At 37.1% G+C, this 24,948-nt stretch overlaps 1 protein-coding gene and 1 pseudogene across 3 annotated transcripts in view; one reads left to right on the forward strand and one right to left on the reverse strand.

Moving 5' to 3' along the window:
• Window positions 1–614: 614 nt before the first annotated feature.
• On the reverse strand, window positions 615–18,676 carry LOC132669742 (transcription factor BTF3 homolog 4 pseudogene; annotated as a pseudogene).
• A 5,476-nt stretch (window positions 18,677–24,152) lies between these two features.
• Window positions 24,153–24,948, forward strand: part of MIA2 (MIA SH3 domain ER export factor 2) — a 108,003-nt gene continuing 107,207 nt past the window's right edge. For 2 of the 3 annotated variants that reach the window (XM_078448294.2, XM_078448296.2), the window contains exon 1: window positions 24,153–24,475. In XM_078448294.2, coding sequence (XP_078304420.2) covers window positions 24,361–24,475 — 115 coding nt within the window. In that variant the 5' untranslated portion in view covers window positions 24,153–24,360. The remainder of the gene's footprint in view (window positions 24,476–24,948) is intronic. The other variant, XM_078448295.2, reaches the window with a different exon arrangement.

Consider the following 24,948-nt stretch of genomic DNA (forward strand, 5'->3'; position numbering starts at 1 on the left):
CATTTCTCAGATACAGTATTTGAGTTGTTTGGTATTTGTCCCTGCAAAAACTCTTTCACCTTCCGCCTTTAAGTTGAAAGCAGTTTCCTTGGGCTCTCATAAATGCTTTTAAGATTTCTTGCTTTTTTTTTTTTTAACATTTATTTATTTTTGAGAGACAGAGCACAAGCAAGGGGAGGGGCAAGGAGAAAAGAAGACACAATCCGAAGCAGGTTCCCAGCTCTGAGCTGTCAGAGGGCTCGACGCAGGACTTGAACCCACGAACCGTGAGATCATGACCTGAGCCGAAGTCGGATGCTTAACCAACTGAGCCACACAGGCGCCCCCATATTTTGTTTTTAATTAATCTTTTTCGTATGTCTTTTGAGCATATTAAGGTCCATCACTTAATAATGTTTTTTAACAAGGACACTTTTCTCGGCTTACCTGTCATAATAAAGAGTCAAATAAACTTCCTAGGACATTTATAATTCAGGTTGTTTTACATTTAATTTTTAATTTATCATAAAATGATTCGTTAAATAAAAAGATATAGGAATCAACTTTTTCAAAAAAGTTGCTATTAATAATCCCAATATAATTATTGAATAGTTTTGTCTTTCTCCCTATATTGAAATGTAATCATAGAGCAAATTAACATATTTTCATTGGTCTATTTATAGACTCTATTCAATTGAGTGCTGTTGCATTAAGGTTGTGTTATGGTAGGTTTTAATATCTAGTGTGCTAAATTCTCCCCCAATTATGTGTTGTTTTTTTAACTAGGCAAAGAAGTTCATTAACCTCTGTTTCAAAATTTATTCCCAGGCTTCTTCAGCTTAATTAGCTGTGAAGAATGAATTGTGACAAGCAAAAAACTGAAAAGAGCTGCTAGTGGCTAGGGGACTTGGGCTTAAAACTATCGGATCTAGATTTTATCAGGTTCATGAACAAAATTTTTAAAAGCAGTTATAAATAGTAGCAGATGCTACGGTAAAGTAGCATCTCCCAGTAACTTCTTTGAGTTCTGTCTTCTTCAGAAGCCAACTTCCAATCACATTGTTGCATTCTTGGAAATACATGAAAATTATCCACAAGATCTGGAACTTCATTATCAGTCTCTTCAGTAGCAAGTGATGCTTTTCCATCCCCAGAGAGTTTAGACAGAACTTCTGCCAGTCTCCTTACACTAGTCCCACTGTCTGTACCAAGCTGGGTTAAGATGCTGGGTAGGCTTTCTGTCAGCAGTTTTGCCTCAGCATGGCCTGTAATGGTGAAAGTACTGGCTGCCAGAGACACCTGAACTTTAGAGTTGTGATAATGCCTCACTGTTCCTTGATTTGTAAATATAGTCACCTCTTCAGTGTGAGAGATATTGTTGACTCCTAATATTCTTTCAGGAGAACTAAAGATTTTTTCTCTTCTGCTGTAGCTATTCTGTGAACCACCTTCTTTCTGCAAGCAGTTCCTTTTCACCCGTGCGTACTTGTGCCTGCAGTGTGGCGAGTTTCTCCTGGCTCACGATAGTTCCTTTCTTCTTGTCGGGGTGGAAGTGGGGTTGTGCAGGGAGCTAGGGTTGTCACTCAAGGGGTTGCAGGCAGACCAGCTGGGATTAGGGGCACACAGGTAGGGATTCCCCCAATTATACTTTTCCAAATGTTCCAAGATAATACGTATTTTAATGAAAACTTTAGAATCACTTTTCAAGTTCCCAAAAAACTAATTTTGACGTTGATTGTATTGAATTTATAACTTAGGAATAATCAATATCTTTAGAATATTGACTCTGACTAAACAAACTAGTGTTTCTCTCCATTTATTCTATCATATATGTTAGTAAAATTTTAGTTTTCTTCCTACAGGTTCTGCACATTTTTATTAAGTGTAGGCCTAGGGTTTGTGTGCATGTGTCATTTGCTATTTTGAATAGGAATTTTTCCTTGCATCATATATTCAGTTAGTTGTTTGTAAATAGAAAATTTGGAGATATTTTTCCAGTCTGCAGGAAGCTGCTTTGTTTTCCTCTTGTTTATAGTGAAGACTTCTGTGACTATTTCCCTCTATCCAGTGACTGATTGAATCATAGTTAAAGAAACCAAGTAAGGCACTTCACCAGAAAGGCGAAAGTTTCTTTTTTTTAAATTTATTTAATCTCTACACAATGTGGGGGTCAAATTCATTACCCTGAAATCAAGGGTCACATGTTCTTCTGACTGAGCAAGCCAGGCGCCACAGAAAATTTCTTTTTGTTATAGGTTGGACCTATAACATGTTTAACTGATTTGAATGGTAAGTCTTAATTCATTAATAGCTAATTTTTTCCCCTATGGCTATTACCAACAATGCTCTGTTGAACCTCCCTCTGGTATCAGGCTTTCTTAACAATTTGGTCCAATTCTGTACCCTTAAAAAAAGCCCTTTTTTTGTGAAATTGAGGGACAAAAAGGGTTGAAAAGACTTCGCTTACTACATTCTGTTTTATAGTTTTGACTTTGGAACCATGTGAATGGTTCATATAAAAAACTTGAATCAACAACCTAACCTAACACCTTACAGAGCTGGAAAAAGAACAGCAAATAAAACCCCAAACCAGCAGAAGACAGGAAATAATAAAGATTAGAGCAGAAATCAATGCTATTGACACCAAAAAACAGAACAGATCAATGAAACCAGTAGCTGGTTCTTTGAAGGAATTAACAAAATTGATAAACCCCTAGCCAGTTTGATCAAAAAGAAAAAGGAAAGGACCCAAATAAATAAAATCAAGAATGAAAGAGGAGAGATCACAACCAACACAGCAGAAATACAAACAATAGTAAGAGATTATTGTGAGGAATTATATGTCAATAAAATGGACAATCTGGAAGATTTGACCTCAGCCGCAGCAACTTCTTACTCAACACATCTCCAAAGGCAAGGGAAACAAAAGCAAAAATGAACTATTGGGACCTCATCAAAATAAAAAGCTTCTGCACAGCGAAGGAAACAATCAGCAAAACTAAAAGGCAACCGACGGAATGGGAGAAGATATTTGCAAATGACACATCAGATAAAGGGTTAGTATCCAAAATCTATAAAGAACTTATCAAACTCAACACCCAAAAAAAAAAAAAACAATCCATTGAAGACATGGGCAGAAGACATGAATAGACACTTCTCCAAAGAAGACATCCAGATGGCCAACCAACACATGAAAAAATGCTCATCACTCATCATCCAGGAAATACAAATCAAAACCACAATAAGATACCACCTCACACCTGTCAGAATGGCTAACATGAACAACTCAGGCAACAACAGATGTTGGCAAGGATGCAGAAAAAGAGGATCTCTTTTGCATTGTTGGTGGGAATGCAAGCTGGTGCAGCCACTCTGGAAAACAGTATGGAGGTTCCTCTAAAAATAGAACTACCTATGACCCAGCAATTGTACTACTAGGTATTTATCCAAGGGATACAGGTGTGCTGTTTCTAAGGGGCACATGCACCCCAATGCTTATAGCAGCACGATCAACAATAGCTAAAGTATGGAAAGAACCCAGTGTCCATCGATGGATGAATGGATAAAGAAGATATGGTATATACATATACAATGGAGTATTACTTGGCAACAAAAAGGATGAAATCTTGCCATTTGCAACTACGTGGATGGAACTAGAGGGTAGTATGCTAAGCAAAATTAGTCAGAGAAAGACAAATATCATATGACTTCACTCATATGAGGACTTTAAGACACAACAGATGAACATAAGGGAAGGGAAGCAAAAATAATATAAAAACAGGGAGGGGGGACAAAACATAAGAGACTCTTAAATATGGAGAACAAACAGAGGGTTGCTGGGGGGGTTGTGGGAGGGGGGATGGGCTAAATGGGTAAGGGGCATTAAGGAATCTACTCCTGAAATCATTATTGCACTAGATAGTAACTAACTTGGATGTAAATTAAAAAAATAGATAAATAAACTTGAATCAAAAGGAAAAGAAAATCCCTAAAAATGTGAAACAAATAGATACAAGTGAACTTTGGAGTATATCATTGATGGTATAACCACACAGAAAAAAATATTTGAAATGACTTTAAAACTCAATTATTTGATGTACCTTCCTGGCAGGATATATCTTAAGTAAATAAAATAGTCAGTTGTAATTGGTAGTTCTATTGTTAGTGGTAATATTAGTATTGTCACTTTGAAACTACTTTGTGCACTATATATATATATATATATATATATATATATATATATATACATATATATATATGTATGTATATATGTGTATATATATGTATATATGTATATATATAATGCATAAACAAGTAATTATGTTAATTTCATTAAATATTTTCTGTGTAATAAAAGATACAAAAATATAAAATATAAATAAAAATATAAAATCAAAGAATTTAAGGGAAAACTCTAATTTCATTTGATTCAGAAATAACTATATGAATTCATAATTTAGCGTTCTTTCAAAAATTCACATGTTTCCTAGCTTTGTCTTCAGAGTGGGCATAGAAATAATGACAGTCCAAAAGTGGTGAGGCATCCCAGTGCTGTAGTCTCTGAATGCTATTTTCCAACAAAAAGAAGCAGGGCTCCTTGAAGAAATGGCTGACCCTAGATCTAGGGCATGAAATGTACAAGATGAGCTTGTCATGATAGAAAGCAGGGATGCTAAGGGGCACTTTTGGAGGTTTCTGGGACAACTCATTCTTTTTTATTTTTTTAAGTTTATTTATTTATTTTGAGAGAAAGAGAGAAAGGGTGCAAGCCGGTGAGGGGCAGAGAGGGAGAGAGAGAATCCCAAGCAGGCTCTGTGCTGCTAGCACAGAGCCCGATATGGGGCTGGATCCCTTGAACCATGAGATCATGACCTGAGCCAAAACCAAGAGTCAGATGCTTAACTGACTGAGCCACCCAGGCACCCCTCTGAAAATTTTGTTTTAAGTGACACTGTACCAATGATGGCTTTATTATAAATTTTTTAGTTACATGTATCAAAGTTGGGGTTTTTTTTGTTTTTTATGGGGTTTCTGGACCACAAGAGACACTAGAATGCTGATTTTCATTTGCATAGTAATAAAAATCTGGATATTAAATAAGCACTCAAGTTCATCCTCTGCTTTTTGGATTATGTGATGGTTAATAATTATGTATCAACTTGACTGGGCCACAAGTGCCCAGATTTTTGGTTAAACATTGTTCTTGATGTGTCTGTGAAGGTGTCTTTTATTTTTTTAAATTTATTTACTTTGAGAGAGAGAGAGAGTGCACTCACACATGAGCAGGGGCAGGGCAGAGAGAGAGAGAGAGAGAGAGAGAGAGAGAGTCCCAAGCAGGCTCCTCGCTCAGAGCAGAGCCCACCTTGGGGGCTCTATCTCACAACCTGAGATCATGAGCCAAAATCAAGTCCATTGCTTAACCGACTGAGCCACCCAGGTACCCCTGTTAGGGTATTTTGGGTGAGATTAACATTTGAATTGGTGGACTGAGTAGAGCAGATTGCCCTCCCTAATATGAGTGGCCCTCATCCAATGGCCTGAATAGAACAAAAAGGCTGCCCCTCCTACAAGTAAGAGGGAACCCCTCCTGCCTAACCGCTATGAACTGCACATAGGGTTTTTTTCAGCCTTTGGACTTGAACTAAATGATTGGCTCTTGAGTTCTGAGCTTGCTGGTTTTTGGACTGAAACACTACTGGGTCTCCTGAATCTCAAACCTACAAACTTGGATTGGAACTACATCATAGGCTCTTTTGGATCTTCGGCTTGCTGACTGCCCATCCTAGAACTTTTCAGCCAATTCCTTATAATCTCTTTACATATAGCCATCCATACTATTGTTCTATTTCTCAGGAAAACCCTGACTAATGACGATTAATTACTCTGTTTGATATCCCTTCACTTCTGCAGGTTTGAATTTTAACTTCTAATCTTCTCAGTTGAAAATAAAAATTAAAAATTAGTACACATTAAAAAACAGTCAAATGAGAGGTGGCTCAGTCGGTTGGACTTCTGACTTTGGCTTAGATCATAATCTTGGGTTTCATGGGTTTGAGCCCCATGTTGGGCTCTGTGCTGACAGCTCAGAGCCTGGAGCCTGCTTCAGATTCTGTGTCTCCCTCTATCTCTCTGCTCCTCCCCCACTCAAGCTCTGTCTCTCAAAACTAAATAAATGTTAAGAATTTAAAAAAAAAATAGCCAAATGAGAGTGGAGGTTCCAAGATAGTAAAAAATGCTCCCTTGAGAATGGTAAAGAAAACTTCATGAGCCTGACATTTGTAAGAATGTCCCCCAGAGGTCCATGTCCCAGTTGGGGAACTCTGGAGTGTGAAAAGCTCTACCTCTAAGTCAGAGGTGATACTGTGTAATCATTATTCCTGGGCAGACAGAAAGATGAAACTTACCTCCTCTCCTCTCACTTGTGGTTAAGTGGAGCCATGTACTTCATTTTGGCCAACAGAATGTAGACAGAAGTAATATAAACTACTTGCAGTTCTGGTCTTTAATAGCATTGGATGTGATTCTCCATCTCTCTTCTTCCATAGTGACCTTGGATGCCTCATATTTCAGATGGTATAGCTATGTTAGCTACATCAAGGACAGCTCACATCAGACAGTAGTGTGAAAAAAACAAAAATTTTTATTGTATTAAGTCACTGAGATTTGTGCATTGTTTAAAAAAAATTTTTTTTTAATCTTTATTTATTTTTGAGAGAGAGACAGAGTGTGAGCAGGGGAGGAGCAGAGAGAGAGGGAGACACAGAGTCGGAAGTAGGCTCCAGGCTCTGAGCTGTCGGCACAGAGCCCAACTCAGGGCTTGAACTCACGGCAGGGCTGGAACTCACGAACCATGAGATCATGACCTGAGCAGAAGTCGGGCATGGGATAGTAATGACATAGTAATAAACATAGATTATGTTTATTTTGCTTATGAGCAGTTGGGATAGTAAGATTATGTTTATTTTGCTTATGAACAGTTTGATAAAAAGAATTCCCAAATTACAGAGTTAGATTGACAGTCCAACACAAGAGTTCTTAAAAATGGAAAGGAAGATGTGACTACAGAAAAAAGACACAGAGGGATGCAATGTTAATGGGCTTTGAACATAGAGGAAGGGGCCTCCAAGAAGGTGGAAAACACGAGGAAACAGATTCTCCTGTTGAGCTTCCAGGAGAGAACAGAGCCCTGCCAACACCTTGATTTTTGCCAAGTGAGGGTTTCATTGGACTTTTGACCTACAGAAAAATAGGTGAATTAGTGAATAATTAAATAACCAAATGTGTTTTATTTATTTTAAATTATTTTTTAAATTTTTTTTTTTTTTTTTTTTTTTTTTTTTTTTTTTTTTGAGAGAGAGAGAGAGAGGCAGAGAGAGAGAAGGGGACAGAGGATCTGAAGAGGGCTCCACACTGATAGCAGGAGACTGATGTGGTGCTCGAACTCACAAACCATGAGATCAAGACCGAAGCCGAAGTCGGAGGCTCAACCAACTGAGCCACCCAGGTGCCTCAAATGTGTTTGTTTTAAGCCATTGTCTTGTAATTTGTTACAGCAACGAATAGGAAATTAATAGTTATATAATTAAATAATGACACTGTGATTATATTAGCTTAAATAAAATATACTCAAATTTCACCTGATTCTTTTTATCTTTAATGTGGGTATTAGAACATTACATATATGGCTCACTGTTTATTTCTATAGGACAGTGCTGATTTAGAACATTATGGCTGGATCATTCTGTGTGTTGGAGAATTGCAAAATTAATTTTTGAGAATTCTTGGACTGTCCTCAAGCCCTCCTTTGGGTTACCTTCAAGGTAGGTCTGGGAGATAACTTTCTATTTAGTCATTAGACCTCTTGAACTCCTCAGCTTTCATAAAACAGTATCAGTCTCATCTCCGTTCTGCTGAGTTAAAGCATATGATTCAGCATTAATAGGCAAGATAGAAGAGTTCTACATGTTCTACATATTGTCAGGGAACATGACCTCATACTCACAGTTGTTCAGTACTTACCAATTTGAACAAAATCACAGTTTAGTGTTCATTTAAAGAAGTCATGCTATTGCTGAAATTACAGAAGCCAAGATAAATGTTACACATCTTTCTATAGGTCTAGCTCAGGACTAACAATAAATTTTTGCACAGAACATACTATAGGGTTTTTTTGTGATGGAAACCTAGCTAGACACTATCTAGACACCAAGTATTTCTTCTTTGTGGGTATACATTTCTTAGCCTTCCTTGGAGTTAGTTTGTAGCCACGTGATTAGGTTCTATCCAGTGGTAGTAGGCAGAGGAGATAATACTCTGCTGTCAGCACAGAGCCTGCTTTGGATCCTCTGTCCCCTCTCTGTCTGCCCCTCCCCTACTTGTTCTCTCCCTCTTTTTCTCTCTCTCAAAAATAAATGAACATTAAAAAAAAGCATCAAAAGGAGCTTTAAAAAAATCCATCCATTATCATTCACACATTCTCTATTCCTTCTATATTAACTTCAGAGGCTACATGTTCAAGATGGCAAAATCACAAAATGGAAGGATCCTGGATCCCTGAGATACCATGTGGAAGAAAGCCACCAAGTGAAGTTGGATGACTGAGTTTGTAAGAAAGAAGCCATTGCTTTTTTTTTTTTTTAATGTTTGTTTATTTTTGAGAAAGAGAGACAGAGTGTGAGCGGGAGAGGGGCAGAGAGAGAGGGAGATCCAGAATCAGAAGCAGGCTCCAGGCTCTGAGCTGTCAGCACAGAGCCCGACGCAGGGCTCGAACTCAGAGACTGAGAAATCATGACCTGATCTGAAGTCGGACACTCAACCGACTGAGCCACCCAGGTGCCCCAGCCATTGCTTTTTTAAGTCAAAGAGATTTTTGTGGTTTATTTGTTGCCATAGCATATCTTAGCTTACCCTTAATAATACAGTTCTGTTTAATAATGACTTTTTAAGAGTTGTTTAATTCTGGAAATCACAGGGGTAAGTTTATTTCCAACTACCCATAATATTCAAAGTACCCATGCCCATCATCCAGCAGGTAGACAGCTCTGGAAATATAACTAATTAAAAAATGTGGAAATATTCCATGTATCCTTGGGGGCGTATATGAAAATTCATAAAGTTATATTAGAAGACCATGATAAATTTTGTTATAATTCTATAAAGTTATAGTTTGGTGACCTACTGGAAACTGGGTACTTGTAGATTTTAAACAAAGATAGTACAGATGGCATTTCTCTTGTTTCTATTCATGATATCAGGTCTTAGTATTTTCCAAAATAAAAAGTACTTCTTCAACTACATTTTTATTATTTCAAACCATGTTCCTACATTTTTCCAGGTAGCTACATTGTTAAAGTATTTCTAGATATTTTGGAAGCTCAAAGAATAATGACAAAACTCCTCTGTACTTTTTATTTATTTAATCATTGTTTTACATATTTCTTTTTTTTGTAATGTTTATTTTTGAGAGAGAGAGAGAGAGAGAGAGGGCATGAGCAGGGGAGAGGCAGAGTGTGAGTGGGACAGAAGATCCAAAGTAAGCTCTGTGCTGACAGCAGAGAGCCCCATGTGGGGCTCAAACTCACCAATCATGAGATCATGACCTGAGCAGAAGTTGGATGCTTTACCGACTAAGCCACTCAGGCACCCCTCACATATTTCTTTTGTAATTAATAGGAATATTAATTATATATCAGAACCTACTTTATTACTGAAACTGATAGAGTTTATATAGTATTTATACTTGTAACAAGCCAGTGAGGCTATTCTTTTAAAAAATCCTTCATAGGGGCACCTGGGTGGCCCAGTAGGTTAAGCGTTCGACTCTTGGTTTCAACTCAGGCCATGAACTTGTGATTGGTAAGATCAAGCTCTGTGTGACAGTGTGGAGACTACTTGGTATTCTCTCTCTCTTTCTCTCTACCCCTCCCCCACTTGCATGTGCTCTCTCTCTCTCTCTCAAAATAAACTTTAAGAAATCAATTTAAAAAATAATAAAAATTCCTTATAAACACACAGAAACCCTGTTTTTATATTTTTATCATACAACTATAGTGGGAAATGACATTCGATTCAGAATCCTAGACTGATGTCAAGACTAGCAGCACTTCACAAAGCCAAAATTGTACTTTTTTGAAGGAGGAAATAGGGTGAGGATAAGAGGAAGAAAAAGCACCACGAAGAATGATACACAGAAGACATTTGTAGAGTCATTACTTTCCCAAGAGTTTAGAGGGATATCTCTGTACTTTGTCCTGTCCAGGTGAGTCACAGACTCATACACCTTATAGCTATACTAGTGACAATGTCATGGGCTCCTGTAGTGTTGTTTCTAATAATGCACATGCTTAAAAGTTCAGGAGGACTAATCACAAGGAATTTTAATGCTGAAAGATGCAAATTTTCTGCACTGAGGGCTTTGGGAATGAGATGTTTAAGATGGCATAGGTATGAGATCTTGAAAACATATTAGAAGTTATGACAGAGTCAAGTTTAGTCATAGTATGCAATGATTGTAATGTGAATTTTTGCTTCTGTAGTTATCTGTAGGAAACTTGAAATCCCAACCAAATCTCTCTTGCCTTCAAGATCATTCCTTTTGCCATCAATTTACATATGTGCTGAGAAATAGAAATTCATTTTACTGCAAGTTTAAGAAACATGCTATTTGAAAAGTATTGGCAATTATTTCCCAGGATCTCATAATATGTTCCAAATCCAAATACTAATTACTCACTTATTCTCACTGTTTATGAGGTTAACTAAGAGTTGCTATCAGATGTCCCTTCAGTTGGACTAAGCATTAGCTTAGTCCAGAGGGGTAACTTATGGGAAAAAAAATTGACAGCAGTAAAGTTAATCCAATAGTAGAGACCTTGTTTGGAGTTTCCTTGGGTGGTAAGATCTGCACTATTGAAATGAGCAAGGACATGATTAACATGCTTTAAAAAATTGTAACTGGAAAGGGAATTTGTCATTCCTACACAAACCATAATAAAAACAATTTTCAGATAATTCCAGAAACTTCCAAAATAGTGTGGCTTGTGAAGATAAATTCCCAAGATTTCTTTCATTACATTGTGGGAGATAAATAAACAGAACATAATCCCACATGACCCAGGAAAAAAATCCATAAATTGTCAGCTCTTCAGAGTCACTGGCCAGGATGACATCAGGCCACGTTTTCTAGGATCTCAACTAGCAACCTTGCCCCACAAAAATAACTTTTTTTTAATGTTTATTTTTTGAGAGAGAGAGACAGAGCACGAGCATGGGAGGGACAGAAAGAGAGGGAGACACAGAATCTGAAGCAGGCTCCAGGATCTGAGCTGTCAGCACAGAGTCCGATGCGGGTCTTGAACTCACTGTCTGTGAGATAATGACCTGAGCCAAAGTTGGATGCTTAACCCACTGAGTCACCTAGGTGCCCCCCCCACAAAAACTTTTTAAGTTAGTAAATGCCCTGGACCTTATTGATTTGATGTCAAGTAAATTATTTTTTGGTGCCAAAAAACATACACTTAAGATAGTTGTTGTGTGAAATCTTGTTGTAATGAAAAGTGTAGACTCATATACATCATAAATGATAAATAGTGTTTAAAAATATTATGTCTTGGAGAAATTTAAAATAAACACCTACCGTGATAGTAATACAAAATGTTTGAGGCCTTTGTTATATGATTGCCTTCTATGAAGCTATGGTGAACTCAAGTCACAGTTACTCCTGAGGCTAAAGCCTGGGTATATTTAGCAGTACAATTAGAGTAGATTTAGTGGATTAATTCGGGTTGATGGACAAAGCCTTGGAAAATACCTTCTCAAATGAATTCTTATTGTCTTTATCATTAACAGTACATTGTTAATACAGTTGGCTGAATTAGAACGATACCAGTGCTTATTCCTGAGGTTAGTCAGATTGTATACTTTTGCTCTTTTTTATTTTTTTAATGTTTATTCATTTTTGAGAGAGAGAGAGAGAAAGCGGGGGAGGGGTAGAGAGAGAGAGGGAGACACAGAATCCAAAGCAGGCTCCAGGCTGCAGAGCCCTGCCCAGGGCTCGAACCCACAAACCACGAGATCATAATCTGAGCTGGAGTCAGACGCCCAACTAACTGAGCCACCCAGGTGCCCCTACTTTTGTTCTTTTTTAAACTAAATAGGAGGTTTTTTTGTGGTGAATTATTGAGTGTTATCCTGTAAATACAGGCTTAGGAGAAGAAAAAATGTGTGTGCTTGAACTGTTGGATCCATTCTATCTCTAATCCCTTCTGCTCTGTGAGGCTGCCTGTGGAGGAGAGGCCAGGATTCACAGCCTGGAGCCAGGCTGCACCCATCTCACCTCATTCAGCCCTCATTTAAGGCCGCAGAGACTAAGGTTTCTGCTTTTTTTCCCTTTCTAACCTTCCAGTTACTTTTATCTTCCTTCCTCACTGCCACCTTCTGCCACCACGTCATTAGGAGGTTATTTGGAGGACTGTTATATAAAAGCAGACAAAATTGCCTGGCAGTGTATTGGGATCAGAATGGGTCATGGATATTATTTATGTAAGAAATAACATTTTAAAAACCAGTTATTGTATTTCCAAATGTATTTTAATTACATTCAGTGAGTCTTATAATTGATTTTTATTTTGCATTTCTTTTTACATGCTCGGTGTCACATTTGTGTGATTTATTTAATCTTTGACTAATGAAAAAAAATCACAAAAGATACATTTATTTGTTTAAGCACCTTAAACTTTGAACTGGTAGAAAGGTTCAAAGGTAACCTTTATTGGAATATTATCTTGAAATGATCAAAAGATATATTTATTTTGCTTTCAGTAATCTTATATTTTAAGTATCTTTCTATTTTGCTAAAGAATTAATAAACCTCAGGAAGAGAATTGGCAAAATTAAGAATTCTCCACATAATTCAGATAAAATAAGTTTTTGGATTAAATGTTAACTTTAAAATGACTTTGAGGGGTCATCAAAATGAAAAGCTTCTGCACAGCAAAGGAAACAATCAGCAAAACTAAAAGGCAACCAACAGAATGGGAAAAGATATTTGCAAATGGCATATCAGATAAAGAGTTAGTATCCAAAATCTATAACGAATTCATCAAACTCAACACCCAAAAAATAAATAATCCAATGAAGAAATGGGCAAAAAACATGAAAAGACACTTCTCCAAAGAAGACATCCAGATAGCCAACCGACACATGAAAAAATGCTCAACGTCACTCATCATCCAGGAAATACAAATCAAAACCACAATGAGATACCACCTCACAGCTGTTAGAATGGCTAACATTAACAACTCAGACAACAACAGATGTTGGCAAGGATGCAGAGAAAGAGGATCTCTTTTGCATTGTTGGTGGGAATGCAAACTGGTGCAGCCACTCTGGAAAACAGTATGGAGGTTCCTCAAAGAATTAAAAAATAAAAATTGCTACAACCCAGCAATTGCACTAGTAGGTATTTATCCAAGGGATACAGGTGTGCTGTTTCTAAGAGGCACATGCACCCCGATGCTTATAGCAGCACTATCAACGATAGCCAAAGTATGGAAAAAGCCCAAATGTCCATCGATGGATGAATGGATTAAGAAGATGTGGTATATATGTACAATGGAGTATTACTCGGCAACCAAAAAGAATGAAATCTTGCCATTTGCAACTATGTGGATAGAACTAGAGGGTAGTATGCTAAGTGAAATTAGTCAGTCAGAGGAAGACAAATATCATATGACTTCACTCATATGAGTACTGTAAGACACAGAACAGATGAACATAACGGAAGGGAAGCAAAAATAATATAAAAACAGGGAGGGGGACAAAAACATAAGAAACTTTTAAATATGGAGAACAAACAGAGGGTTACTGGAGGGTTGTGGGAGGGGGGATGGGCTAAATGGGTAAGGGGCACTAAGGAATCTACTCCTGAAATCATTGTTGCACTAGATGCTAACTAACTTGGATGTAAATTAAAAAAATAAAATAAAAATTTTTTAAAAATAATAATAATAAAATGACTTTGAAGCATGCCTGGGTAGCTCAGTTGGTTGAGTGTCTGACTTAGGCTCAGGTCACAATCTCGTGGTTTATGATGGAGCTCCACATTGGGCTCTCTGCTGTCAATGAGGAGCCCACTATGGACCCTCTGTCCCTTTCTCTCTCTGTACCTCCCCTGCTGGCACTTTCTCTCAAAAATAAAAAATAAACATTAAAAAAATAAAATAAATTAAATAAAATGACTTTGAACTGTTCTGTATGGTACAGTAGTAGTGGATACATGACTATGCATTTATCAAAACCCATAGAATTGTATGCTATAAAGAGTTAATTTTACTGTATGCAAATTAAAAAAAATCAACTTGAATGGCAGGGAGACCCAAGATGGAATGTAGGCTATGGCAAATAAATCTAATTGAATTATAACTGTATGACACAACCACACTAACGGGGATGGGAAAGAAAGGAGCTGACTTAAATAACTGTAAAAAGTGTTTTGATTAGTTACTGTAAGACTAAAGATAAAAAGACTTATACCTAAACATCTAATTCTTATAAACTTGTTTACCACAGGGTATGGGTTATCAATTTTGAAACTATTTTACATGTATGATAGGGTTGAATGATAAGTAAATATATTACAGACCATGGGCCAGTTTTCTTACTGTTGGACAACTTACTGTTGAGTGCTTTGATGTTCCTCCCTCCAAGAGGTGGAGTTAGCTTCTCCTCTCTTTTTTTTTTTAATTTTTTTTTTTTTCAACGTTTTTTATTTTATTTTTGGGACAGAGAGAGACAGAGCATGAACGGGGGAGGGGCAGAGAGAGAGGGAGACACAGAATCGGAAACAGGCTCCAGGCTCCGAGCCATCAGCCCAGAGCCTGACGCGGGGCTCGAACTCACGGACCGCGAGATCGTGACCTGGCTGAAGTCGGACGCTTAACCGACTGCGCCACCCAGGCGCCCCTAGCTTCTCCTCTCTTGAAAGTAGGCTGGACTTAGTAACTCCCTTCAAATGAACAGAATATGGAAGAGGAAAAATAGTTACTTTACGTTGGAGACACCTGGCAAAACTTAAGTAATCAAGGTTAATATAACCAGTAACAGACATATTGATACCATGTATACCCCTCTGATAGGCTGTGATGAGGAGGGTACACCACTCTGATATTCTTCCCACAAACTCTACAACTTTAGTATAATCGTGAGAAAGCAGCAGATAAATGCAAATTGAGGGACATTAAAAAGTGTCAATGTATGAAAAGCAAGGAAAGAATAAGAGACTGTCACAGAACGTTGTCATAGAAAATTGAGGGGATAGGACAACTAAATACAATATAGTGTCTTGGATTTGATCTTTGAACAGAAGGAGGACATTAGTTAGAAAACTAGGGAAATTATAGTAAAGTCTGTAGTTTAGTTAATATATTGTACTAATGTTAATTTATTATGTTTGAACATTGTACTAGACTTATATATAAGATTATATAAGGTGTTGACTTGGGGGAAGCTGGGTGAAGGGTATACAGGAACTCTGTATTAGCAACTTTTCTGAAGTTCCAAAATTGTTTCAAAATTAATAAGGATTTTGAAAACAAGCTATGAGTACTTTTTTAAAACCATCAAATTTTAATTTTTTTTCTGGAAATAATTTGCATTGCTTTACTTTCATTTACTTAACACGTCCTGAACCAAATTCATGATCTTCCTCTGTCTCTCTTCCAAACCTGCTCCTCTCCTGTGCTCCTGTCTCAGTAAATGGCACCACCATGTTCTCTCTCAGTTGTCCAACTAGGAAACAGAGTCATCCTTGACTTTTCCTTCTCCCTTGCTTTGTGTTTATCTTTTATTTTTGTTTTTGAGAGAGTGTATGTGTGTGCATGCAAGCAGGGGAGGGGCAGAGAGGGAGGGAGCCCCTCTCGTGAGATCATGACCTGAGCCGAAGTCTGATGCTTAACCGACTGGGCCACCCAGGAGCCCCTAAAAGTAAAGTCTTAAAAAAAAGAAAAAAAGACACCTGGGGGATGAGGTACTTAGGGAGGTGGACACCAAAAGAGGCAAGAAGGAAATGTTGCATAAATGCGGACAGGATAGCAGCAGAGTGAAGGAGGATGATTTTGGAAGAGATGGCATAAGAGTATATAAAATTGACCCATATTGGTTCTTAAAAGACACTAAGCTATTGATGATTGGAAATTAATAGGAATTAATTTTGCTCATTAACCTATTCATAAAGCAGCCTGTTAAGCATTCCCTACAGTATTTGGGAATCCAAAGGCTTTCTAAAACTTTGTTTGCTGGATATTTACACTCTTACTGCTGCTACTAATATAAAACCATGACAAAGATACATATGGACCTAATTCTTTTTGTAATATTTATTTTATTTTATTTTATTTTATTTTATGTTTTTTGTCATATTTTTAAAAGAAAATTCAATCAAAAGGATTATCTGACTTTCTGTTTGAAATGAGAGATAGCAGTTGAGCAGCACAACTGAAGATAGAATTTCATTTAGTCATGAAGCATAAAGAATCTTGCTCTTGAAATCAATTCATTTATTCATTCATGCATGTATTCTTTCATTCTTTCAATAAAAAGTTATTGAGTCATGTATTTATTAAAAGATTTAATCTAAGGTACTTGAAGAATAAGTAGAAGTTAGCAAAACAAAAACATGAAGTTATATGATAAAAATACAAATAATGTTATTTCCTTCCTTAAAACTTCCTATGGCTTCCCATTGCACTTAGAGTAAAACTTACATTACTTCCACAGCCAAAAGTCCCTGCATGATTGGACCTCTATGTCTCCTACTTCATCTACCACTTCCACTTGCCTTTCTGTTTCTTGATTGTACATACCAAGGTATTTCTGACTTTTTAAAAAAAGTTTGTTATTATTATTATTATTATGTTTTTTTGAGAGCGAGAGAGTGGGAGGGTCAGAGAGAGAGAGAATCCAAGTTGGTTCTGCACTGTCAGGTCAGAGCCTGACACAGGGCTTGAACTCATGAACTGTGAGATCATGACCTGAGCCGAAACCAAGAATCAGATGCTTAACTGAGTCACCCAGGAGCCCCTATTTTCCACCTTAAAGCTTTGTCTCTTACATACTGGAATGCATCTGATATGATTCCTTCATTTTTTTTCTTTAAATCATTGGTAATCAAGCTTCAGACAATGAAGTATGATCTCCTCCTTAATTCTTCTGTCTGCACAAAATGTTCTGTCTTCCTATTCCCCTATCTTAAGTCAAATGTCACTCTCTAGAGATGCCCTCCCTGACAACTTTATCTAAGTAGACACTTTTCTCCACAGTAACTTATCACTACCTGCACTTATCTTGTTCATTTATTTGTTTGCTTGTTCTTTTCTGCCTTCCTTCATTAGCATGCGAGGTCCATGAAAGCAAGGACTTTGTCCTGTTCACTCCTATATCTCCAGTCCCTAGAAGAGTGTCTGACACTTTATGGGCATTCAATAAATAATGTTTACCCTGAAGGATAAGATTTATATTTGAAATTTTTTTATATTTGAAATATTAAGCTCACTAGTACAAAGTTGGTGCTCAACAAAATTAAATTCCTTTCCAACACATAGATGAGACTAATCAATTCAGCCCCCTGATCAGCAAATATCTCACACGTATGTTGAAGATGTCGAGGATGTTGCATACTATTAAAAAAAAAAAACCACATAGTAAAGGAATAATGACAGTGGGCGGGATATTCTCTCACTGCTCCTCCTAATCCACTCTTCACTCTGCCACTGTGTTCTGTGTCCCTGGAACACAGGTCTTTAGTGCTACTTCAAAGGGTTCCCTTATTCTCTGGCATCTGGCTGGATTTGGTCAATGAAAGTTACCCCTGGGAGTTCAGAAAAGTAAAAGAGTGAAGTTTTCCTGACTGAGTTCCTTTACTGATGTCTTCGAGTTCCTGTTCGGCAGCCCTCTCCCATAGTTCTCTCCAGACAGTGGTCACTGTTCCTTCATGCTGGGGATGTTACATGCCTCGTTGGTTTCCCTGAACCCTGAACAGTGTCCACACTGTTGCAAACAGCCCTTCATGAAAATTTCCTCAATGATAGAGTAGTGCCATCTCTCAAAATGGAACACCCGTCTATCTCCTGTTAGAACTCCAATACCGGCAGAATTAGAAAAAGCGGGCAGAATTAAAACATGGCCTTCAGCAACACAAAAGCAACAAAGGTAAAAGGAGCCATGGAGTGACAAGCACATATCGTGGCCCCAAATGTGCATGTTCTGCCACCTCCCACTTTTGTGTCTTTGGATCACTAGTGTCTGAGGTTGTGTTCTCTAGAAGTAGATGCTGAAAAGAGTTAGGTGTTCAAGTGATCACCACTAATGAAAGGAAGGGGGAGAAAGCAGGATTAGGCAAAAGGTGAAGTCAAACTACAGTGCAGCTCTACAAAGCTTGCCTGTCTGAGTGTCTCAATTGGGCTGAAATGCTGCGCACCTTTGTACTCTCTTGTCATTTATCCACTAGATTCACCAGATCATGCAGGAAGGGGTGATCTTGGGTAAGGTGGCTCTCTGCAGCTGAGACAGACCTTGAAGTCACTGTCTGCCAGAGCCTACCTGCTACCTGTACTCCCTGCAGGTGAGCAGAAGGTCTTACCTTAAAGAGAGAATATGGAAGGGCCATCTCTATGTCTTCCACACCAGTCTGAATCTTAATCATTCTTGGGCCTATCTCTCACTGCACATCTATCTACCATGGTAACTGTTTTCAAAGGCTTTGTTCTAGTACCCTCTCCCTGGTAAAAACTATCCCAGCTTAATTAGTTCAGCTTATCCCATGTAACTTCTAATCAAGTTTCTCTATCTTACGTATTTATAGAGTAACAGGCAGCTGGGTAAAGAAAATATGTTCCCATTTTAGGAAATCTGATGTACTAAGAGACAAGATAGTATAGTATCAGATTATATAGATTCAGAAACATATAGTATTTCTGATTATATAGTATCAGAAATAACATCACCAAGCAGAAGCACAGCATTCATGATTTTGTCTTTGTATTGTCATGGAAAGGGTTGCTCTGTGATATTAGCTCTAAGATACTGAACATGTGTGGCTTTGATGATTCATTCTTTAGCTTTATACAGTAAGTACTCTTATCTCCTGTATCGTCTCTGAAGAATGCCATAGTTCTTCCAAATCAGTATTTCTGACTGAGTGTTACCATGAAATCTTCCTCAGCAGCAGTATTATATTTTATTTTTTAATTTAAATTTAAAAATTTTTTTTATTTATTTTAATTTTATTTAAATCAAAGAAAGTTAATAGTGTAGTAATGGTTTCAGGAGTAGAATTTAGTGATTCATCACTTACATACAACACCCAGTCCTCATCCCAACAAGTGCCTGCCTTAATGACTATCACCCATTTGCCCATCCCCCCACCCAACACCCCTCCAGCAACCCTCAGTTTGTTCTCTATTAGTTAAGAGTCTCATATGGTTTGCCTCCTTCTCTGTTTGCAACTTATTTTTCCTTCCCTTCCTGTATGTTCATCTGTTTTGTTTCTTAAATTCCACATATGAGTGAAATCATATGATATTTATCTTTCTCTGACTTATTTCACTTTACATAATACACTCCATTTCCATCCACATTGTTGCAAATGGCAAGATCTCATTCTTTTTGATTGCTGAGTAGTATTCCATTGTGTATGTGTTTATATATATATATATATATATATATATATATGTATATATATTGCAATTTATGATATTTATTTTTTTAATTTTTTTTAAAATTTTTTAAAATTTACATCCAAATTAGTTAGCATATAGTGCAACAACGATTTCAGGAGTAGATTCCTTAATGCCCCTTACCCATTTAGCCCATCCCACCTCCCACAACCCCTCCAGTAACCCTCAGTTTGCTCTTCATATTTATGAGTCTCTTCTGTTTTGTCCCCCCTCCCTGTTTTTATATTATTTTTGTTTCCCTTCCCTTATGTTCATCTGTTTTGTCTCTTAAAGTCCTCATGTGAGTGAAGTCATATGATTTTTGTCTTTCTCTGGCTGACTAATTTTACTTAGCATAATACCCTCCAGTTCCATCCACATAGTTGCAAATGGCAAGATTTCATTCTTTTTGATTGCCGAGTAATACTCCATTGTGTATATATACCACATCTTCTTTATCCATTCATCCATCGATGGACATTTGGGCTCTTTCCATATTTTGACCATTGTTGACAGCGCTGCTATAAACATGGGGGTGCATGTGTCCCTTCAAAACAGCACACCTGTATCCCTTAGATAAATGCCTAGTAGTGCAATTTCTGGGTCATAGGGTAATTCTATTTTTAGTTTTCTGAGGAACCTCTGTACTGTTTTCCAGAGTGGCTGAGCCAGCTTGCATTTCCATATATATTTATTTTTTTAAAGTGTGTTTATTTTTGAGAGAGAGAGAGGGAGGGAACCAGTGGGGGAGGGGCAGAGAGAGGAGACAGAGGATCTGAAGCAAGTTCTGTGCCGACAGCAGAGACCCCAACCTGGGGCTCAAACTCACAAACACCGAGAACATGAACCGAGATAAAGTCAATTGCTTAACTGACTGAGCCACCAAAGTGCTCCTCCATTGTGATATACATACATCTTCTTTTATCCATTTGTCAGTCAATGGACATTTGGGCTCTTTCCACAATTTGGCTATTGTTGATAGTGTTGCTATAAACATTGGGGTGTATGTGCCCCTTCAAATCAGCATTTTTGTATCCTTTGGATAAATACCTAGTAGTGCAGTTGCTGTGTTGTAAGGTAGTTCTATTTTTAATTTTTTGAGGAACCTCCATACTGTTTTCCAGAGTGGCTGCACCAATTTGCATTACCACCAGCAGTGCAAAAGAGATCCTCTTTCTCTGCATCCTCGCCAACATCTGTTCCTGCCTGAGTTGTTCATGTTAGCCATTCTGACAGGTGTGAGGTGGTATCTCATTGTGGTTTTGATTTGTATTTCCCTGATAATGAGTGATGTTGAGCATCTTTTCATGCATCTGTTAGCCATCTAAATGTCTAGCAGTATTATATTTTAATATTGACTCAACACTTGACCTGAAAAATGCATCAGCAATTAGATAATATCTAAATAGCATAATATGATCATCTTTATGGTAAAAATTGATGCTTTGGTATCTTATTTAAAAATTTTTAAATGTTTATTTTTAAGAGAGAGACAGTGTGCCAGTGGGAGAGGGGCAGAGAGAGGGAGACACAGAATCTAAAGCAGCCTCTAGGTTCTGAATAGTCAGCACAGAGCCTGATGTGGGGCTTGAACGCACAAACTGTGAGATCATGACCTGAGCTGAAGGTGAATATTTAACCAACCAAGGCAGCCAGGTGCCCTGATGCTTTGGTTTCTGTAAACCAAATGTTCTTATCTCTTTCACGTACCACATCTACACTTGGGTCTGTTAGAGATGGTTGACATTATGCTACCACATTTCAGATATCTTGTTAAATTATATTTAAGTGATGATCTGAAAATACAGTGAAATAATCTGAGTATATTATATAGTAAGAAAGTAGGAACATTTCTAGTAGAAGAAAATCTCCAGGCTAGTATCTTAGGCAAGAATTTTCTCCTGTTTTTCTTGACTCACATTTCCTTAAAGCCAATCAATAGACAATTTAAATTTAGCTGGGTTCCTAACTTAAAACAAAATAAGCATGTGATTCTTAATCTTGGGGTTGTGAGTTCAAGTCCCATACTGGGTGTAGAGATTGCTTAAAATTAAAAAAAAAAAAAGTCTTAGAAAACAAAACCAATTAGTTCACAATTTAGCTGTAATGTCTTAATATTGAATACAAAAAGTATAAGTAATTTTAATAAATATTCTTGATTTGATATTATAAATTATGCAAATAATTCTGTGCCAAATTTTGAAGCTGAAGAGTTAATCCTTCTTTAAATGTCTTTGACAAGTTTCTAGACTCGTAAAAGTTTTCAAGAAACTAACCTAAAGCTTTTTGGGTATGCATGTATACAACTATGCAGTGTTCTGATTGCAAGCCAAATGATCCTCAAATTCATGCTGTATCAGATTCTTTCTAAAGATGTAAAAATCTTTGATCTGACACAGGCGGCTTCTTACTAAAGTTTGTTTTTGGAAAACGAACAAAAAACACTGTTTTTGTTTTGTTTTGTTTTAGGATCCTGAAATAAAAGCCCTTCACCTTAGCTTGCTCAGGTGCTAGATATTTATTTATGTCAAGCACTAGAGGGAAGTGTGGTGTCACACAACTGCTATATTCTGCAAACCATGTACACTGTGGCATGCCCAAATATAGAGAAGAGGTACAGCAAAGAAGGACTTAGAAAAATACTTTCTCAAGATTGAAGTAGACAGGTGTGGTTTCCCCAGATCTACTGAGATCTAATGTTTTACATAGAAAGTCCCAATATAGGGCTTTGATCCTTTTTAAGCAGCAATAACATTCAAATAACTGATTTTCATAGCTTTATTGTTATTTCACAACAAGATATGCCCCTGATTTTTTGTTTATTTATTTTTGCTATGTCCCTGATTTAAAAAAAAAAAAAAAAAGGCAAATAAAGTACAAAGAAAAAGTGAACACAACTTGGAATCATACTATATGTTCTCACTGTATGGGGGAGGATTCTTGTAGATATCTCTCTCCAGTGACAGAAATATGCAATTTTATTTTATTTAAAAATTTTTTAAACATTTATTCATTTTTGAGAGACAGAGAGAAACAGAGCACCAGCCGGGGGGGGGGGCGGGGGGGCAGAGAGAGAGGGTGACACAGAATCTGAAGCCGGCTCCAGGCTCTGAGCCATCAGCACAGAACTTGATGAGGGGCTCAAACTCATGACCTCAGCTGAGCTTTTTTTTTTTTTTAAAAAAAAAGCTGAGTCATGACCTTAGCTTAACTGACTGAGCCACCCAGGTGCCCCAGAAATATGCAATTTTAAATACACGGAATAATACTGTACTTGTTGTATCTGGAATAGTTTTGTTGCAGATGGTAATAGACATCATTCTGTTGTGGCAAAGTATAGTGTATGAATAGGGGGAGTCGAGTGTCTAGATTTAAATTTCTTCTCCACTCACTGTGTGGCTATCGGCCACACTGTGTGGCTATCGGCAAGTGATTTAATCTATCTCTGTGTACCTCAGTTACCTCATATGCAAAATGGGGATGATAATATTACCTACCTTAGACAGTTGATGTGGGAATTAAATCATACAATTGTTTAAGACAATACCTGGAACATATGAAGTACTTACCACATTTTAACTAGTTTTCTTCTTCTTATTTTTATTTTATTTTATTACTTTTTATTTTATTTTTAAAAAATTTTTAATGTTTATTTTTGAGAGAGAGAGAGGGAGGGAGACAGAGCATGAGCAGGCAAGGGGCAGAGACAGATGGAGACACAGAATCTGAAGCAGGCTCCAGGCTTGAGCTGTCAGCACGCAGCCTGATGTGCAACTTGAACTCACAAGCCATGAGATCATGACCTGAGCTGAAGTCGGACGCTTAACCAACTGAGCCACCCAGGCACCCCTCTTCGTTTTTTTTTTTAATGTTTATTTATTTATTTTGAGAGAGAGTACACACGCACCAGGGAGGGGCAGAGAAAGAGGGAGAGAGAGAATCCCAAGCAGGTTCTGCACTGTCAGCACAGAGCCCAACATGGGGCTCACTCAAACCTACGAAATGTGAGATCATGACCTGAACAGAAATCAAGAGTCAGACGTTTTACCAACTGAGCCACCCAGGTGCCCCAATTAACTATTACTCTTACAATTTTCAACTTCATAGTAACACTGAAGGTTTTTAAAATATGAAAGTGGGACTTTTTTCAAATAACCTTCATCATATTTCAAAACCATGCTTTTAATATAAATTATTACTGCTTCTACATATATCTATATACTTTCTCCATTGATGTTGGTATTTGAATGAGACAAATACTCAGTTTGCATTTATTGATTGATCTACCTGAAGACTTTAACAGAAAGAGATGAATTCTAAAACAGGTTTAAGAACTGTCCTGTTGAATGCAAGGTACCTTTAAGTCAGATGGTTTTACACAGGTTACTTTTACAATCCATGAGTCCAACTAAAAATCTGTTAATTATTAAACCATTATGTATTATCTGGAGACCTGACACTGCAGATTGTGAACAGACAGCGTTTGTCCCTCAAGTTAAATCTAAACACTAATTGAAAAATGTAATTATCAAGAGATTTTAAAAAACAAACAAACCTTTTTGTCTTAAATTTAGTAGAGAAAGTGGGATATCTCTTGTTTTGACTGTCATAAACAGGTCTATGGCCTAAACAATTGGTTTAAACCTTGTTTGAGATTCCTGCTTGTTTTAGCATGGCGGCGCTTGGAGTTCACAGAACTCTCCTTTTGGTAATTTCTCTGACAAAGTGTCTGGAGGGCACAAAACTGCTGGCAGACTTTAAAAAATGTGGTGACTTGGAATGTGAAAGTAAGTTTGTTTTTCTTTTTTGCCTTCTTTTCCTCTTAAACTGAGGTTCTGAAATGACATAATATGTTATTGTGGGAATGTATGATAGAAGTAAGCATTAATGTCATTGAGAAATATTTGCAGCTATAAAATATACTTCACTAAAAAAAGAAAATGCTAGAAGCAAAGCATTTTGTAATAGTTTTTAATATAAATATATCAAGGGGCAAAGATCAGCCTGATATATAAATATATCAGAAATTATAAAGATATTAATCCAGGCCTCAAAAACAAACAAATCAGCACTTTTCCTAGTTTTTAAGATAGCTATAATTGATTTGTATTGATTTGTATTATTGTCTAAACATTATCAATCATTTCTGTGTTCATTTATTATGTAAAAATATTAAAATCAGTGTTAGGAGTGGATAATTTTATTTATATCCTTGAACATTAAATTTCTCCTTTCTTCTACAAAGAAAAATTAATTTTCA

The sequence above is a fragment of the Panthera onca genome, chromosome B3 (assembly GCF_046562875.1).
Source record: "Panthera onca isolate mPanOnc1 chromosome B3, mPanOnc1 haplotype 2, whole genome shotgun sequence".
In the NCBI taxonomy this organism is placed as follows: Eukaryota; Metazoa; Chordata; class Mammalia; order Carnivora; family Felidae; genus Panthera; species Panthera onca.